The sequence below is a fragment of the Syngnathus acus genome, chromosome 10 (assembly GCF_901709675.1).
Source record: "Syngnathus acus chromosome 10, fSynAcu1.2, whole genome shotgun sequence".
Taxonomy (NCBI): Eukaryota; Metazoa; Chordata; class Actinopteri; order Syngnathiformes; family Syngnathidae; genus Syngnathus; species Syngnathus acus.
The window spans coordinates 7,522,219-7,540,548 of record NC_051095.1 but is presented as its reverse complement, the minus strand read 5'-3'; the positions used below and the strand labels follow the sequence as shown (position 1 = coordinate 7,540,548).

Below are 18,330 nucleotides of genomic sequence, written 5' to 3'. Positions count from 1 at the left end.
GTTGATAGTTGAGAAACAGCGCCGCCCTGTGTTCGGACCAAGTGTTATTACTCATCAAAAGTGGTGGGGAATCTGTATCAGGGAGTCTTATTTTTTCTGCCCACTTTAAAAAAAGAAAAAAGTCATCCAAATGTCAAACTACAATTTGCATAAATAACAAACATCCTCCTTTTGTTAAAAAAATGTGTCAACTTGTCTAATTTCCAACATGTCTGCACTTTTGTCCCTCTTAATCGGCGTGACAAATCGAAATTCTTGATCGTCGACTCAAAAGTTGTGCTGATCTCAAATCTAAAGTGACACTGTTCTATTCATCTTTACAAACCTCCATTTCACAGACAAGCTGGGCGAGACCCTCCTCCACGCCTACCTGTTGAAAAAAAACAACGTACTTGACGAATATATTCACTGATGGTAGTAAAAGGTTGGATTCCAGAATTTAAAAATGAACTATATTTTTCAGGTGTCTGTAATTGACTTGAGGTTTTTTCCTGATGACTTTTTATTCTTAGTCCCTACATTTGACCATACCTTTTTTTCAAATTTGATGAATTGATTGGCTGATTTTGAGGATTTATAAAGCGAAGACAAAACTTGACAACACTGAAATTGAATAATGTGAAGCAACTATCTGTACTTTTAGTCAAATATCAAGTAGGACTACTTTTGCCACCTCTGCTCATTTCTGATCTCAATGAGATTTGTGTCTTGGAGCACATCCATTTGTCGTCTTTGTGTCAAAGAGTGGTTGTCAACATTGGTTCTGATCAGACACAGCTGGGAAACTTGGAAGTGGGCTGAAAGGACCCGAGACAAGATAAACACGGAGCTAACAATACGCCACATCCTGACGCATCCTGGGTCTCGCTCACGCACACACACACGCACACACACACACACGAAAGCAGTGTGTGGCTCCAAACAAGAGACGTTGTTTGTCTTTCCTGGGATCGGTAAACATCCTCGACACAAGCCAGTTCCTCAGGAGTGAGAGAGGAGAGAAACTCGCACCAATGTGGGCAGCTGCACTCTCACTCCACCACCTTCTTTGATGTGTTGCAACCACAGCTCAGCATCATTTTATCTTCTGCGTCACATTTTAGTGCTTATGCAATCCTTGTTCTGTAATCATGCCTGGGAGGGGGCGGAGCATAGCGTCTCTCTCTAATGACCCATAATCTATTTTGGGGATAGGTTCCCTTGCAGTTTGTTTTCATTAAAAATTGTCGCCTCTGCAGCTTTCTTCTATGATCAAAATAGCATCGAGTTGTCTGAAGAAGTGCATCAATTGATCAAGTGTGGACACCTTTCATGTCATCTAAAGTGCAATATAAAATTTGCAAGATGTCATCCAAACTCCACAATGAAATACATCAAGAACATAAAAACAAGTCTTCGGATTTCTACCACATTAGTGAAAATTTGTCGTTTTGATTTTAAAGGGATTCATATTGTTCGTGAAATAAAAAGGTGTTGAATTTATTGAGACTAATTACTGGTTGTTGTGATAACAATTGTTTGTGCTATACCAGCAAACATATTCTGCACACACAACCTGAATTCCATCTTTAGCTAATAATTAATAGGGGATTTGTTTTTATAAGTGTAGCATCTGCCCTTTTGGGCAATTGTTGCTTAGTGGAAAGGACACCCCCGCCACACACACACACACACACCTCTGGTCGGAAAAAAAAAAAAAAAGACTAGCATCTTAGACTAGCATCTTGCCCTGGAGTGGACACTCAGCAAGGCATTTCATTTGGTTCAGGCCACAGCTTGTCTGCAAAGCCCCCAGGCCCTGTCTGGCCTCCACATGATAGCTCTTAATCAATGACTTACGGGAGCGCATCAGCAGACCATACTGTGACATCGGAGCATGTGGTCAGTAAGCGGCAGTGGGCGTGGCCGCGGCTCACCGTATGTCTTGTTTTGATTATGTGACACTTGCGTGCCATCCTGAGGACACAAATCTCTCTGTGTGCATCCCTGGCCCCGGCGCGCTTCCTCTGTGTAAATTTGCTCAACCCCGGTTTATCTTCAAGGACTGGCTTGTTTGTACCTGCCGTGTCGTTCCGCTCGTCCACCCAGCATGACACCCCGTAGCCCAGGATCAGCCCCCGTGGGATCAAAAGAGCCGGCTGATGCTTATCAGATAATATTCTTGCCCCTTTCGAGTCCAGCCTCCTCACACTGTTGACCCGAGCCGTGCACGCCGTTCCTTATGGCCCTTTGGCCTTTCCTTTTCTTATCAGCGCGATAAGGCAGGTCCAGCCTGGGGACAGAAGGAGGGTGCTGGCCACTCTTCTTGCATAACTTGAACACTTCAAGGCAACCGGGAAGGTGAACGTATACCGCTCTGATTTTTACACATTCGCTCGAGGAAAAAAGTGAGACGTGTCTCGTTTACGTGGAGCCTTGGAGACTGAAACCAAATGACCAAACGGAATGAAAATGCTCCACGTAAACATTCACGGCTGAATCAGAAGGAAAATGAGATTCATTCATATTCACACAGCCAATCCAATCCAGTCTGAATAGCCAAGGTGTTTTAATGAATGTAGCGGTGCACGTAATTGGCAGATGGGAGTCGTTCACATCTCATATTGACCAGAGATTTCATTATTCAAGTATCTAAGTTAGGACATATGTACATATTTGAACGTTTCAGACTGAGTCAGACAGACAAGCCAAGATAGTCCCCAAAGTCACGACCCTGCCCTGACCTGGATGAAGGAAATGGTCACGCTGCTGGAGACAAAGCAGGCCAAAGGAGAGTCTGAGAGGGGCTGGCTGGTCGGCCCGCTAACAATGGCTGCGTGCTCGGAGACCTTTAGGAGCACGGGCCACACAAAGGCCAGAGAGCCCCCGCCTCCTTTTCCCCTCTCCCACATTGCAATGGAGCTGGCATTTCACACTGGCCTGTGAACAGCCATTCAATCAAACTACTGTTTAACCTGACCCCTGGCCTCCACTCAGACCTGGATGAGTCTGGCGGGACCTCTTTAGAGGTAACTGACCTTTAGGTTGTATCAGCAGGCCTCCGCTTCGTACTGTCACTTTGACACTTTTGCATCGATGAAATGCACTTAGAAAGCAACACAACACTGTGTGCAATAAATGCTAACGTTGCTAATAATGCTATGTATGTGTAGTCAGTAGTTTGCATACTAACACTCCCTCGGTCCTAATTATTGTTTATATTTTATAGTGTTGCAATGCGATACAAGTGAGCTGACATGCTGCAGTTTAGTGGAAGTGAACTTAAATGACATCAAAAAGCAGTTTTGCAGATAGTTGTTAAAAAAAAAAAAAAAAAAGAGAAAGTCAACACCAAAATTTTCTTTACAATAATATTTGCCCCCACATGGCTAAACATGGCATTCAGATCAAAATTGAGCTTGTGGAAAAAAATGAGTTAATCAGCAAAATCTACCCATTTTTAATCCATCTCTCGGGCGGCCATTTTACTACTTGCTGTCCACTGAAAATGACATCACAGTTGCCACAATCCAATCACAGCTCACCTGGAATTTCCCAAAGCTTCAGAAAATATCTTTGTTTTTGTTTAGATTTTACTTTCTTTAAATTCCTACTCAATGCTGCTCCTTATATTTTGTGTTCACTCTTATTTTTGGTATGAGCGCATATGTATCGATATTGCCGCTGTGAGGTTTGAATTTCCCTCACGGGATGACCCAAATTATCTCTCGTGGCTATCAATAAGGTGTCTGGAGATTGCCGCAAGAAGCAATGGCCCCCGAGAGAACGAGAGACGGCGGCGATCCCCTCGTCTGGGTCAACTAGCCTCGAGCCGGGCCCACATGACCCTCTCTCCTTGTCAATGGGCTGCTCCTCCCCGGTACCTGTCCGAGGGTCGGATCAAGGTGCGGGGGCCGCATATCAAACAGGCCGGGGGCTCCCTTTGATGTGGATGGAAACACAAACACTGATTTGAGGAGAGTCGTAATTGCTTATTTGTTCCCTTTAGTTATTCATTGAGCTGCCGGTCGCATGTGTATGCCTTCAAAGAGAGGCCGAGCGGCACGAATCGGGCCGGCGGCCGGTACAGTAGCCGAGCGGTCCCCGAGAGCGGCCCGCTTGTGGGAAGGCCATCTGGCTTCCTGTTCCTTTAGATTTGATATTGATTTATTGGCTGTACATGGCCAGATAAGGGAAGGTGGGGGTGGGGGGGGACACCAGCTGCCACAAGTTCTCCACTGCATCCTGGTAGACAATAGGCCTCCTGGTTATCTACATCCTGCTAAATAGGTGATGCGTCACTCCTTGTTAGGATTTACAGCTCAAACGTGTTTTTGTTTTTGTTTTTTGATGTTAGTGCAGTCTCCTAACTTGTACTAGACCGAGGCACATATTTTACATTTCAACAAATGTCATGCGCCACAGAGGTCTTATCTGACACCATCACAAAAAGTAGATACAAAGGTACAATATGTACCATCTGCCATCTTGTGGAAGAGTGTTCCACCTGTCACGATTGACCTTTTTTTGTCAAGTTTGTAAATACAAACCGAGATACCAAGTGATTGACCTGAACTGTGTTTGGAGTAGCACAACCAGATATTCCCACAAAATTGGGATGGGATTAAAAAAATGTATCAAACAACCCTACCCAAAAGGTATTAGTCATTTCTAAAGCGACTTTGCCCCTTCCCAGCCAAGGACGACAAGCGTTACCCAATCTTGTATCCTAAGATTATCCGTTGGTGTGAGGCGTGTTAAGCATGAATGTGTCCCAATACCCAATTAAGTGAAGTTGGATGGTTTCCCGCGGCACAACTGACAACATAGTGGTTGAGAATCACTGTATTAGTTCAAAACGAGTGTCGACTCTAATGAGGTGCAAAATTACATTGACTAATCATAGCAAAGCCTGACGGCCTTTCACTGAAACCAGATTGAAAAGTGCTCTCTTTTGCATAACATGTCTCCCATTCCTGCTAAGTGAGCCGGGAAGATTTAAGTGTGTGTGTGTGGGGGGGGGTTGGTCACACCGAGGGGACTTGTTGGCAGAGGTGTGAACGTCAATTGTGCTTATGCTTGATTTTTCTCATCAGCGCAACACCCCCAGAAGAAGACACACAAACAGGCAGACTGTGGTGTCCCCATGCCTGTTCCTCTGTGCAACCCCCGCCCCGGCCTTTCTTCTCCCTCCCCTCCAACACAAGCCTGTGATGTGACTGTCTCAGATAATGAGGTGAGAATTTTATTGCGGCCCTCTGTGATCCTGGCACCAGTCTGCGAGGATGACAGCGGGCCTAGCGCAACCCCCACCCTCCAAACCCCACAGACCCCCTTGCGTTGTGGTCCCGGGAGCCCCCACATGGCCAACCCTGGAACAGAAGTGTTTTCCCTGGCTGTTCCAGTGATTCTTCAAGTGCGGTGCTCCCTCTGCTGGTACACAAAAGAATCACCGCCGTAGTACTGTTCGGTTGTATTCAACTTTTTTTCCGCAGAACTGCATTTTTAAATTTGTATTGAAATCCATCTTTTAGTAGAAAAATGTAGGTGCTATTTTTAGGATCCAGTAGGCTAGATACTACACATGTCCACTAATTGGTGCATGTTTATGTGTAGTAAAACTATTAATTGAATTTTTTTTTTACCAGTAATACAACCAAGTGAGTACAAAGAGTTTGTGGACCTGAACCTAGATATTAAGGATAGGGAGTAAATACCGAAACAACTTTCCAGCGTGTCCTCCACTTAACGCACTTCAAAGTGAGACATCAAGGGGGTCGACTTGCGCATGCCATGCGGAGAATGACAATGCCTGGTGGGCCTTAGCGACGTGCCGCTCCCTGAAGACACAAAGACCCTGTAGCCTGCTCCCGCACCGAGGAAGTGCTCATTCAAGAGCCGGGGCATACATACAGGAAGGCTGCGGTCTAACTCTATTCTATACAAATGACGAGGGGCATAGGAAGGGCAACGTGACATGCAGACAAGATAGACAGTCATCTTGTCACACTTCCCTGTTTCATTCATTTGTATTGATAAGAAATCCCAACAGTTATCTTTTCCTTTAACGAGTGTATTTCAATCAGTGCCGGGCGATGCTTAATGAGGATTCGCCTGACTTAGTCCACCTCTTAATATCGCTACTATCTACGAATAAATAACGCCACCTCCCAAAACCTGTAAATTGAGTGAGAAACAAAACACAGTTTTCTCGGAGAATTATTTTTTATCCGCTTATCGGAAAATTCTGCACATAGGAGGTTCTTTCTGTATTTCGACCAATGTTACATCCCATAAGATGGTGGTATTTACAGCTTTAGTCTAAATGAAGAGCAGAGTAGGCCCCTGTACTTGCTGCTTTCGCCATCCACCGCACTGATCTCCGTTTCATTGGGATTTCCTTATTGAAAGTCAGTATCATACACATCCACCCCCAGCGGGCAGCGAAAGGGCCTGCTGAGGTGGCCCGCCTCTCATTTCCTCGGCAGGCCCTGTTACAAGGCTTTTGTGGATGGGGCCAAGTGGTGCGGACAAAAGCGGGTGTTGACGCCTGCCAAAGGTGCGGAGAAAACAAACAAATAAACAAACAAACAAACAAACAAACAAGATCAATAGTGTTGCAAATATTTCATTTGAAAGCATAGAAAGAATCTAGAGCAATTTATGTAGAGATTTAAACATACTGTTACCATGAATCAAACTTTATTAACATGATTTATTGTGCTTTGAGTGACATTTTCACTCTCTTAACTTCCACTATAAAGAGTTGTGGTGTGTAATAAAAATGCAAATAAAGCAAAACTACTCCCCCCTTCGAGACACTTGACAGAACGATACTGACATCTAGCGGGGGTTTCCGTAGGCATTGGTGAAGGCGGGACAGTATACTGCTTATTGATAAAAATGGATTAAATTCGGTTAATATCAATTCATTTTCTCATTGACCTTGATCTACAGAGATATACATAATAGTAATCGAAAACCATTATTAATTAAAAATAGCTCTTAAAACGGCAACACTGAAATTAGTTATAATTTTAATTTATAGTTATTACATTTATCAACTATTATAGTTATTGAACTAATTTAACTAAAAACTATTAATAAGTAACAAAATACAAACATTACAATTTTAAATATATAAAAAAATAAGCGATACGTATTGTGGATGGATGAATGAATTTACAGTGCGCCTTCTGAAATGTTGACATCGCCGCATGGCGCCCTCTAGTGTCTAGTCTTGATGTCACCGGGTTTGGTCATAAGTGACGTCACTACTGTAGGAGAGGATCCGCCTTGGCCAGCGGGTTCCGCTCCACAGATCGATTACCTGATGTCGTCTACATCGTGTAAACAAAGCGTTGGGTCAACCAAAACGAGTTGTACATTTGAGTTTTAAGGCCCAATTATGGCTACGGTTAAAAAGGACAATAGACTGACAAGTTCGCAGAGCTTCTCGTGCGTTGGCTTTGCGGGTTTATTCAGCAAAAGCGCCACGTCGCCATTGGAAGTGGTGAAGATTAAAAGTCAGGTGGGAACATTTCATTGTAAAAAAGGTTTCGGACAAACTTTTCTCCTCATCTACCACCACGAGGGACTCAAAGGTTTTTGGAAGGGGAATCTCGTCTCATGTCTTCGCTTGTTCCCCTACACGGCCGTCCACTTGGCAATCTACAGAAAGTAAGTCCGTACACTTTAAATGGCGTATAAATGACAAGTTTTAGGTCAGTTTGCACAAATTTGAGGTATGTTGGACTATTAATGCTTTATTTATAGTTGTTAGAGAGCCTAGAAGTTGGAAGTGCCGTTTGTATGGCAAATAAATCCAACAGTAAGATTTTTTTCTAGTAGATTGACGATTGATGGAAATTATAACCTATAATATGACTGGTATTTAAGAATGTATTTGTTTTTTGTTAGTTATTTTTACATGTTAACTGTGTACTTCCTGTTTTCGGAGCGCCTGTTTTTTCCCCAGCCAATCAGACGGCTTTATTTGCTCAGACGATGTTGCATTATTTCGTCACAAAACTTAACCCTGGAGTTTGACTTTCAAGTATTCTTTTGCTGTTTAAAGAACACTTGCGCATTTTGGACGAATTAAACATTCAGCGACATAAATTGTCCATATGATCAGACGCGAAGCGGTATCTGGTCGACATGATCTGTTTACACAGCATTTGGCTCTTGGTATTGATCAAATGTGTACTTTTGAACGGAAGAACTGCTGCGATACTTTTGACCATGATGCTGTTCGACAGATTCAACACGGGACTGTCAACAAATAATTTACGATCATTACTGTTCAAAGTAAAGTAGTATTTGACCCTAAAAGTTTGAAGTCTATGGCGGTACTGTCGCCTGAGAGATTAAAAAGTGGGCAAAACCTTCGCACTAGGTTACTATCGGACGTAACGTGATGTACTAATAGCAAACCACATGGCTGGTGAATAAACATTGACCTCAATGTTTATATAATATACATAATACAAATATAATACAACACAAATATAGTAGTGGTAGCTGCTATTTGTGAGGAAAGCATACCTATCAGCTAGGGCACGTGATAATGCAACTATAACCACCCCTCCTCAAGTACACAGTGTACCAGGAAAACAAAAGCCTGACTTCCCTGTATTGCACGCTTTAAATAAGTTACCGTTTTACTCTGTGCTTACATTATTTTTAACACAATTGAAAAAAAAAAAAAGGAACCAAAAAAGTGTTCCCAAGTTTCTTCAAAACATCTGCGACAAGTGATCTAAAATTGTACTGCACCGTAATACACCGCCTTTTTTGTTATCCAACTAGTATGTTGTAGGTCGTACAGTATGTAACATTCCATTTGTGCCCAGAATAGTCCACCTTCACATGGATGAACTGGGCTTCATCTCCCAGGCGAGGGCCATCGCGGCAGGTGGACTGGCAGGCGTGGCCGCGGCTCTTGCCACGTACCCCCTGGAAGTAGCCGAGACCAGGCTGATCATCCAGAATTGCCGGGAGCCTTCGTACACCGGCGTTGTTCACACGCTGGCCAAGATCCACAGCACCGAAGGCCTGCTTGCACTCTACAGGGGCTTTTCCCTCACTGTCTTAGGTATGCAGACACCAGGAATAAATATCTACAGCTCTGATTCGGCATCTTGTGGGCCTTTAAAAACATTTTATGTTGGAACATGTGTGCCTTGAGTCAATAATGGTTGGGAAGTCATGGCACAGATCGAGATAACACCTATTCATTGTTTTAAATTGAAAACTGTTTTCCATTGCCGTGTGTTTGTATGTTTCTAGGCGCCTTTCCCTTCTCTTTGGGATGCTACATGGTGTACACGAATGTGGACAAAGTGTGGCAGGAGCCTCCTTTCCGTTTCTCGCCTCTGCAAGATTTCATCAATGGCTGTCTAGCAGCAGGAGTGGCACAAACGCTCTCTTACCCTTTTGAGACTGTCAAACGCAAGATGCAAGTAAGTCACTCTCTCAAAAGCAATGAGAATATTTTTCTATCCATCCATTCAGTTGTACTAGATTCAAAGAAAAAGTGCGTTTTCAGCCGATAAAACATTATGTATGCACAGTTTGAACATTTGGTTTGCCTGCCACTAGAGGAAGCTTGCACCCCACGTTCACTATTCGAGAACCACAGATACCTCACTTTACCTTTTTCTTACAAGCTAAGCAAAATATGAAAAACCTCCCTCGCTCAGCTCCACTGCAGTGCAAATGACAGAATAAAGAGATTCAATGGATTAAATAAAATCGCACAATTATGTTGCGTATCCTCCTTTTTTATTTGATTTTTAGTTCACATAGCGCTATCACTTAATTTCTCTTTTTGCTGTTACCTTACCAAATGTTAATTTGTATAGTTTAGGAGCGTACTAAATTCTCCAGTTTAGTTGTTGTAATAACTCCTATAACTCACTAGATGGCGGCATATGCACGTTTATTATATATTTTCATGGGCCAACGCTGTTTAAATCGCTTTTTTTTCTACAGATGTGTAGTGTATCGATATAAATTTACTGTCCCATAAAAATAAGTTAGCACACAGTCATTGTCTGAAATCCAGGCAACAAACGTGAGTAAAGGCCGAGCTGAAAATATCGAAGTGAGACCCGATGAGCATATTAACCTCTCCTCGCAAGCTCTCGGTCGGGTATGAATGAGGAATAGGTGTGTTGAATTTATCACGGCTATACTCGCATTCTGGTAACTGGAAGTTCAATATGGCACCTCTTGACATGGCTGGATGAATGGATGGGATTTGCCGCACTTGTTTGCAAGGACATTAGGGATCAATGGCGGCCTCCGGGACGAAATACTACATCCGGTTCCGTGTGTACTATTATTAGTAGCAGTCAGCAGCTGGGAATGGGAATGCGTGAAGGGTCTGCAGCAGAAGCTTTAGCTCAAGAGTTTAAAGATAGACGACAGCTATCAGTGCGACTTTTATGCACGCAACTTTGCCAACGCTGCACGTGCCTTACAAAGGGTGTCAAGTTAATTTTACGACGACAAGTGAGGCAAAAGTGAAGTTGCAACGCGTAACTTTTTTTGCGAGTAGATTTAAGCTTTTATTTACATTTTTATTGACGACGCGCAATTGTGGAACAGGTTGTTGCGGAAAAAAAAGAGAAAGGACTTCCGAGTGATTGAAAAGCCCCTGTTTACGGGATTTATCTATAATTGCGCAAAAGACAAACACTAGACTTTTCATTAGAGACATTTAGACGACATTCTTGCAAACATTTTTATATATTATCGAATTAGTTGTACTTTGCACGATAACATATAAGTCAAGGGAAACTATTGACCCTCCAGTTTCTAATCTTTAGCTCCTTTCACATATTATTGTAAATTCGTCTCAATGCATTTTCAGTATTCATTTATCAGGTCTTTTTCTTGTAAACATCGAGTGTTGATAAATCTCTTTTTAAAAGCCTTCTCTGAGCGTTTGTTCCCCGAATCCCGTGTGACAGTTTACGATGCCGGCACGTTCCGTCTCATTTGCCTGCTTCTTAATGGAAATGAACTTGTTTTTCATCCAGTTAATGACCTCAGACGGGGAGGTAAGATCATACATTCCCCAGCCGTAAAAAGCTCTTTCCCAGGTTCAAGAGGGTTAACGGCTTGGAGATTTTCCAGAGCAATGGAAGTAAATGAAGCGTTGGAATCGACTGTGTCTCCGTGACCCTCTGAAACATTATTACGGCCATATTTCCCAGCGGGAAGTCGTATTCGGCCTCATCGGGATGACAAGTGGGCTGTGGAGGGAGGTTGTTATGTTGCTGCAAAACTTTTCGCTCTCTTTGCAGGCGCAGAGTTCCCGACTGCCGCATTTCGGTGGAGTTGACGTGCATTTCAGCGGTGTGACCAACTGTTTTGTACAAGTGGTCAAAAATAAGGGCGTCCTCTCACTCTGGAATGGACTTGCCGCTAATACCATAAAGGTACAGTGACATAATTAGTTTGAGTTTCAAGCGTGTCTGAAATTACTGTGTCCAAAAAAAAAAAAAAAAATCAAGTCATTACTTGTGTGAAGCAAATCTGGCTTCGTCAAACAGCATCGTTTATGAGACCGAGATCACGTGAGCGTCCCATGAGGAGGTGAAAGGGTGCCAAGAAGAGTGAGAGCACCAGTGTCGCCATGAGAAACAATGCAGAGCGAGTAATTAATAGTATGACGAGTCAGGTGGGCAAAGGCCACCTCGGGAACAGCGTGCTCCGCTCTCTCATTTCAGCCGTAAATGTCAAGGTGGCTACACGTGCTTTTATAAATCGTCGCTATCCAGCAAAAAACACACATGACCATTTTGGTCTTTCATCGATGTGACGTAGTGAGTTAGTGAAGCTCATCTGTGAGCAATTTTTCTGTTCATTGCAACATGTTCTGTGCTCCCCGATTGGATCCTGTCCTATTTGCTACTTGTTTGTCCCTGTCCATCTGCCATCATCCTGTTCTGTGCAGTCTTGTCGTGTCCTATTTTCTGCACTTCACGTTTTGCATTGTACTTTCCGTCCGTTCTGTGTCTCGAGCAACCCAGTTCTGTCCGACCTGAGTTGCTTGGTCCTGTCCTGTCATGTCCTGATTTTGCTATTTGCTATTCATCACATACTGCACAGGTGTCAAACTCAAGGCCCGGGGGACAGATACGGCCCACCACATCATTTTACGTGGCCCGCAAAGACAAATTGTGCATCAAATTCGTGTGTCATTACTAGAATTGCAAATTGTCTTCACTTTTAATAACATTTTTTAATTAAATATTTGACCAGTTTTTACTCGTCTGATTTGAAAACGAGTCATTTGTCAGTTTGTTTTGTAGCTTTTACTGTATACAATATGAGGTGCTCATACATTTATTTGGGTTGACAGTCATAATGGCCCTCCGAAAGAAGCTATGACTACAATGCGGCCCGCGAAAAAAATGAGTTTGGCACCCCTGACATACTGCATTGTACTCTTCTGTCCTCACCTGTCCATTTTTCATTGACCTATTTGTTACTCCTGTTCTTGACATGTCCCTTCCTCATAGGACTGCCTTCCCAATCTATAGTAATATTGGTGATCATTTTATTGTCATACGTTGTTACTATCCAGTTATCGCTGGTATTTCAGTTTTTGTTCTGTCCTGAGTTTCTACCAACTTTGATGTATCATCTCCAGATTGTCCCCTACTTCGGCCTCCTTTTCGCCTGCTTTGAGCTGTGCAAGCAGGTTTGCCTGTACCGCAACGGCTACATCGTTTCGCCGCTCAGCTACACGCCGGCGCCCGGTGTGGACCAGAGCCTCAGGCCGGCCGAACTGCAGGAAATGAAGCGTTACCTGAGGAATCGAAGCTTTGGAGCCGCAAGCCAGTCCACCATCGGAAACCGCTGGTGAAGGCCTCCACGGGGAGGAAAAGTGATGAATATACTTTGACAGAGCTTGCAAAAAAATATACCTGCAGTAGCGCCTGAGATCCAAAACAAAAATGTGCCTTTGCAGTCTTTCAGACCTGCCCGTGATGAAAATAATTAGCTTTTTTTTTATTTTATTTACTTTTTATTTTTACCCCTCCCGCACTTGTATGTATCCTGTAAAAACCCACAAAAACAATCACTCAATGAACTGCTAGAACGAACGTTAATGCATAATCTACAAAACGAAAATTACTGCTGTGTTTAGAGAGGAATTCATTTATTAATATCAAAGTCAAAGTGTCTGTGCTTTTGAGGGAGTATAACAAACACATCTCACAAAAGGACACTCTTGTATTTATGAGCACTGATGCATTAATGAGCACTGATGTATTCTTACATAATTTCCAGGTATTTGCTCAATAATGCTACTTTTTTTTTAATGTGTTTTAGTTTTACTGGGTTTATTTTTATTATTTATATTGAAAATGACTCTCTGGCAATGTCAATGAAAATTATTTTGTTGGATCTCATACAAGTGTTCCCAGTCTTAGAAACCATCATCTGCAATAATTGCAAATGATGACATCATTACATATTCCTTCTACCTCTTTTTGCTGTCAGTGTTATAAGGAAGAAGGCGCTTGTCAAACTCACAAAGTGCTTTGCCTGGTAAAAATATAGTCATGACCAATACAGCCAATACAAAAACAACTACTCAAAATAATTACAAAACAAATCAGAGTTAAAGATCCAGTTAATTTAAGCACATTTCCACTATGCATATTTTGTCTTAGTTACTGCAAAGGACTACTTTAGTCATATCGTGCCTTAATAGTTATTTATTTAGGTTATTACAGCACAAAAATAACCTAAAATGCTCTTTAGTGCTGTAAATTGATGCTTGATGAATGTTTGAGACTTCTGTGCAATGTTGTGTGATAAATGACACTTTGAAATGAATACTGACATTCTTTGGCTCAATGCAAACAAACAATTCATGTACAGATGAGAGTTTATTATAGCAGTGATTCCATACCACTGAGAAATCATCCAGTTTCACATAATTAGTCTGAAAATAAGAAATGTATTGACCACAAATATTGTTTCATCTATTGGCAGAAGGTCCATTTATAAACAAATAAACAGATAAGCTCCTCAATCTACTTTAACATAGTTTGTCAGCAAGTAACAGGATATCTTGGAAGGAAAAAAAAAAGCAATTACTGTTTACTATACTTATGGGGGATTTGTTTTGGGGGGGTGTCATGAAACCTATTCCATTGTAAAATATGTCCCGAGACTCCATAAAGGCTGGGAGTGTTGGCGGGTTGACTTTATATAAAATGTTAGTTACCTTGTTATCTGGCCTTCTAAAAAAGTTGTGTGAATGACGCATGTAAAATGTGTGTGTGTGTGCAGTCAGCTGATCCAATTATGTCATCTTCAACACAGAGACTTTCCTGAGTGACAGCCAAAGGGATGTAACAGATGGGATGACCTTTATGCACCATAGCAGAGGCCTTCAGCTCCTCCTCTCTGACCACTGACATGACATTGAAACAATCATGGCCGGCCACAAGTTTATCATTGAATTCAAACAATACAATACAGTAAAGGGGTGCCCGGTTTGTGACGGAGTTTTTTGGCTATTGCGACATAATTTTGTCTACAAATGGCACACTAAGTCGCTATAGTCACATGCAAACTCCACACAGGAAGGCCATAGCTGAAATCGAACTCCTGTGAATCATCAAAACAAACCCTGCACTATTAGTGTGACTTTTGACCATTACTTTTAAATCGGTTTATTCTCTAAATTCAATTTTGTTGTTGTTTTTTTTTTTAAAAATATAATTTGTGCTATTTCTTTCTTTTTGTGGAGCTGGATTAATAGATTATTAATCATTTCAATATTGAGTGGTCAATATTAAAATCTAACGTGCTCCTTGGTCACCGTTCGTAAGGACAAAACGTACGTCGTATGTCGGTAGGAAATGAGTCCCCGCCCACTTTCCGCTGCTCTCCACCAATGACCGCTAAGAAGGAAGTCCCTCTCTCCAAGGGTGCTGCCATTGCCCTTTAAATTCCTCTTGCCCCACTCAGAGTTTGGCCATTTCAACATCAGGGGAAGCAGCGGGACGGCGACTTTTTAAAACTTATTTATTCGTTTTTATTTTATTTCATTTTTATTTTTGAGTTTTTGACAGGATGAGTGAGCAAGCCATTTCTTTCGCCAAGGACTTTTTGGCTGGGGGTATCGCGGCCGCCATCTCCAAAACTGCCGTCGCCCCCATTGAAAGGGTCAAACTTCTGCTTCAGGTCAATTTCATTCCTCCATTTAAATTCAGTTGCATTTATACAGTGCCTAATTTTAATAACAAACACTCTTTAATCCTTAACATTTCCCTTCCGTTCAAAAGTTTATGACACTTGACGCTAACCTGCCGTGGTGCGTTCAAGGGCTCTGCGACGCAGGAATTATTCGTTTTCTGTAATCTAACCTTTGTTGAAAGAAGGCACCATTTCTTTTTTATTTAAACAACATATACTTTATGGTGAAATCATCGAAAGAAATCTCTGCACACAAAATAGTTTCCCTCAATAAGTAACTTGTGCATTTATTGTACTGAGAAGAAAAAAAAGTTAAGTTTCTAAAAGTTTCAACACGTTATTTCGCAGAACATGTGAAACAATTGTCTTAAATTAGGTTTACCAATAGAAAGAATCTTGATTCTCCAAAACTGTCCAGAAAAAAATGCTCTTCCTGTTTTCCCCATGTAAGACAAACCCCAAATCCTCAATTGAGCCATACATTTAAATTACAGATGATTTCATTCACAAATACTAAAATACTTTACATGTTTTACGTATTGTAAGATCCCATCAAATTGTCAAGCAATAACAAAGTTAAAACATACTTTGTCAACTTTTGATAGCCCTTCACAAAGCTGTGCACATGATGATGCTCTTTAACTTTAACTAAACTCGGCGAACCCTTACATCAGTCGAGACTTAATCTTTGACACCAATTACTACTTTCCCATTAGCCAGGTATTTAGCACCATCTTGTGGCTTCTTAAAGAGCAGCCAAATGTGATGATAACTCTAAATATGAGAGGGGGGAAAGTGAATCACTAAATTCCTGAATAGCTGAATTTATGATTCACTCAATTTGTGAATTGTAAACAGACGGGGTTATTTGTATTATATAAATAAATATAAAATCGACCAATTACGTAAAATTGTGTCTTGTCCCATGAAGGCACATTTGATGTTCTCTTTTGCCACAGTGAACCACATTTGCATGTTATGTAATAACTCCATGAGCAGCCTCAGCTACCGTCTGACCAAACATAGAAAAGAAGCACGGTGCCCACTTGGTGTGACATGAGCGCCAAGTGGAAACTAGTCTTTGACAGAGAAGGCAGGACACGTTTCTTTGTATGGCGCCATTCATACACAAGGCAAATCCAAAGAGCGGGGAGGTTGTGCATAGTTATTTGTGGAATAAAAAAAAAAAAATATTGGACATAAATAATAAACAGCTAGCCACTTACGAAGAGATTTAAAAAAAAAAAAAACGATCAACAAATGAACAACTTAAAATGAAAAACAAATGAGCAAGGTAGTGAAAATTCTAAATTGTTTTATTTATGAAAACACAGCAGTGAACATTTGAACTATATTAAGGAAGGAAGGAAGAAATGCTCACTCTGTTTGATTCCGGTAACCAGCCAATAAGCTTCGACGGGTGTGAAAGTCTCAGAGGGACCTAAAAAAAATCCTCTTATTATATTCTCATGCTCAAGACCATTCAAAAACTTTGTAGACTGACTAGAAGTAAGATTTGCAAGAAGGTCACCACAAGGTTTGAGTGGAGGGGCGTCAGTGGCAGGGGGAGGTGTGAATAGTTGAACGGTTGCCACTCGAGTTGCTCTCTAGGTTGAAGACGCACACGTCTCATGAAACGTGAAGGTGCCCTTGACCGCCACAGAGCTTTCACACTCATTCATAGCAGAGGGCAACACGCTTACTTGCATAAAATGATTGGGAAAAGGGGCAACTATTATTCTCAGTGTACTACACTTTTTTTTTTCCAGTTATTGTCACTTGATGACTTTGTTCTCAGCACCACAAATGCTCCTCCCACAGGTCCAACATGCCAGCAAGCAGATATCAGTGGACAAGCAATACAAGGGCATCGTGGACTGCGTGGTCCGCATACCCAAGGAGCAGGGCTTCCTGTCCTTCTGGAGGGGCAACCTGGCCAACGTCATCCGCTACTTCCCCACGCAGGCGCTCAACTTTGCCTTCAAGGACAAATACAAGAAGATTTTCCTGGACGGCGTGGACAAGCACAAGCAGTTCTGGAGGTACTTTGCCGGCAACTTGGCGTCAGGCGGCGCGGCGGGGGCCACGTCGCTGTGCTTCGTCTACCCGCTGGACTTCGCCAGAACGCGTCTGGCCGCCGACGTGGGCAAGGCCGGGGGCGGGCGCGAGTTCAAAGGCCTGGGGGACTGCTTGGTCAAGATCACCAAGTCAGATGGCATCAGGGGCCTCTACCAGGGCTTCAGCGTGTCCGTTCAGGGCATCATCATCTACAGAGCTGCCTACTTTGGCGTCTACGACACCGCCAAGGGTCAGGCTGCGTCTGTCTCTCTAGCAATCTTTTTCTTTTTCTGTCTGTCTCTACATCTCATTTATTTATTTCTGTCTTTCTGTCTGTCATTTTTTCCCCCCCATCATCTCTTTCTTCTCTGTTTGCCATTTCCAACCTGGTGTATGTGTCATTGCCAGGCATGCTCCCTGACCCCAAGAACACTCACATCGTGGTGAGCTGGATGATCGCGCAGTCCGTGACGGCGGTAGCCGGTCTGGTGTCCTACCCGTTCGACACTGTCCGTCGTCGTATGATGATGCAGTCTGGGCGCAAAGGAGGTGATTTCAACAAACATCCTTTGCTGTCTTGTATTTATGTCAATGGGGAACATTGATTTGATCGTCAATATTTCTTTTCTGTAGCCGACATCATGTACAGCGGTACCATCGACTGCTGGAGGAAGATCGCCCGTGATGAGGGCGGTAAGGCTTTCTTCAAGGGGGCGTTGTCGAACGTGCTGCGAGGCATGGGCGGCGCCTTCGTGCTGGTCCTCTACGACGAGCTCAAGAAAGTGCTGTGATTGTTTTTCATCTTCACTCTCGCATATCTTGTACATTAGGATGGACTGACATGCTGCAATATATTTATAAGGGACCAACTAGTATTTGGCTACTAGTTGTGGCAAGGGGGTGGGCGAGGGAGGGGGGGTTCAAAACTATGCACTCTTGGCCCATGTTTTTGTTTTGTCGCGCTGTTTTTTGGCCCACACCTCGATGTCGTTGTCCGCTTAATGCAGGAACTTTGCTTGAAGAAGAGAAATAAAGTAAACTTATTCAGTGGACAGCCTA

At 42.6% G+C, this 18,330-nt stretch overlaps 2 protein-coding genes across 2 annotated transcripts; both read left to right on the top strand.

The window, feature by feature from the left end:
• Nucleotides 1-7,255: 7,255 nt before the first annotated feature.
• slc25a43 (solute carrier family 25 member 43) lies at nucleotides 7,256-14,041 on the top strand. Its single transcript, XM_037261968.1, has 5 exons — nucleotides 7,256-7,659; nucleotides 8,835-9,076; nucleotides 9,271-9,443; nucleotides 11,295-11,429; nucleotides 12,647-14,041. Exons 1-5 carry the CDS (start codon nucleotides 7,388-7,390, stop codon nucleotides 12,860-12,862), a joined length of 1,038 nt encoding a protein of 345 aa, XP_037117863.1. The 5' UTR covers nucleotides 7,256-7,387; the 3' UTR covers nucleotides 12,863-14,041.
• Nucleotides 14,042-14,959: 918 nt separating this feature from the next.
• On the top strand, nucleotides 14,960-18,330 carry slc25a5 (solute carrier family 25 member 5). Its single transcript, XM_037261969.1, has 4 exons — nucleotides 14,960-15,201; nucleotides 17,035-17,521; nucleotides 17,680-17,820; nucleotides 17,905-18,330. The coding sequence occupies exons 1-4, from the start codon at nucleotides 15,091-15,093 to the stop codon at nucleotides 18,060-18,062; spliced, it is 897 nt and encodes a 298-aa protein (XP_037117864.1). The 5' UTR covers nucleotides 14,960-15,090; the 3' UTR covers nucleotides 18,063-18,330.

Bases quoted from the DNA above. Each gene is read 5' to 3' on its own strand.
- slc25a43 (XM_037261968.1), top strand. From the start codon at position 7,388: ATGGCTACGGTTAAAAAGGACAATAGACTGACAAGTTCGCAGAGCTTC. The intron at 7,660-8,834 runs GTAAGTCCGTAC...ATTTGTGCCCAG, and splicing joins CACTTGGCAATCTACAGAAA to AATAGTCCACCTTCACATGG. The intron at 11,430-12,646 runs GTACAGTGACAT...TATCATCTCCAG, and splicing joins TTGCCGCTAATACCATAAAG to ATTGTCCCCTACTTCGGCCT.
- slc25a5 (XM_037261969.1), top strand. From the start codon at position 15,091: ATGAGTGAGCAAGCCATTTCTTTCGCCAAGGACTTTTTGGCTGGGGGT. The intron at 17,522-17,679 runs GTCAGGCTGCGT...TGTCATTGCCAG, and splicing joins CGTCTACGACACCGCCAAGG to GCATGCTCCCTGACCCCAAG. The intron at 17,821-17,904 runs GTGATTTCAACA...TCTTTTCTGTAG, and splicing joins GCAGTCTGGGCGCAAAGGAG to CCGACATCATGTACAGCGGT.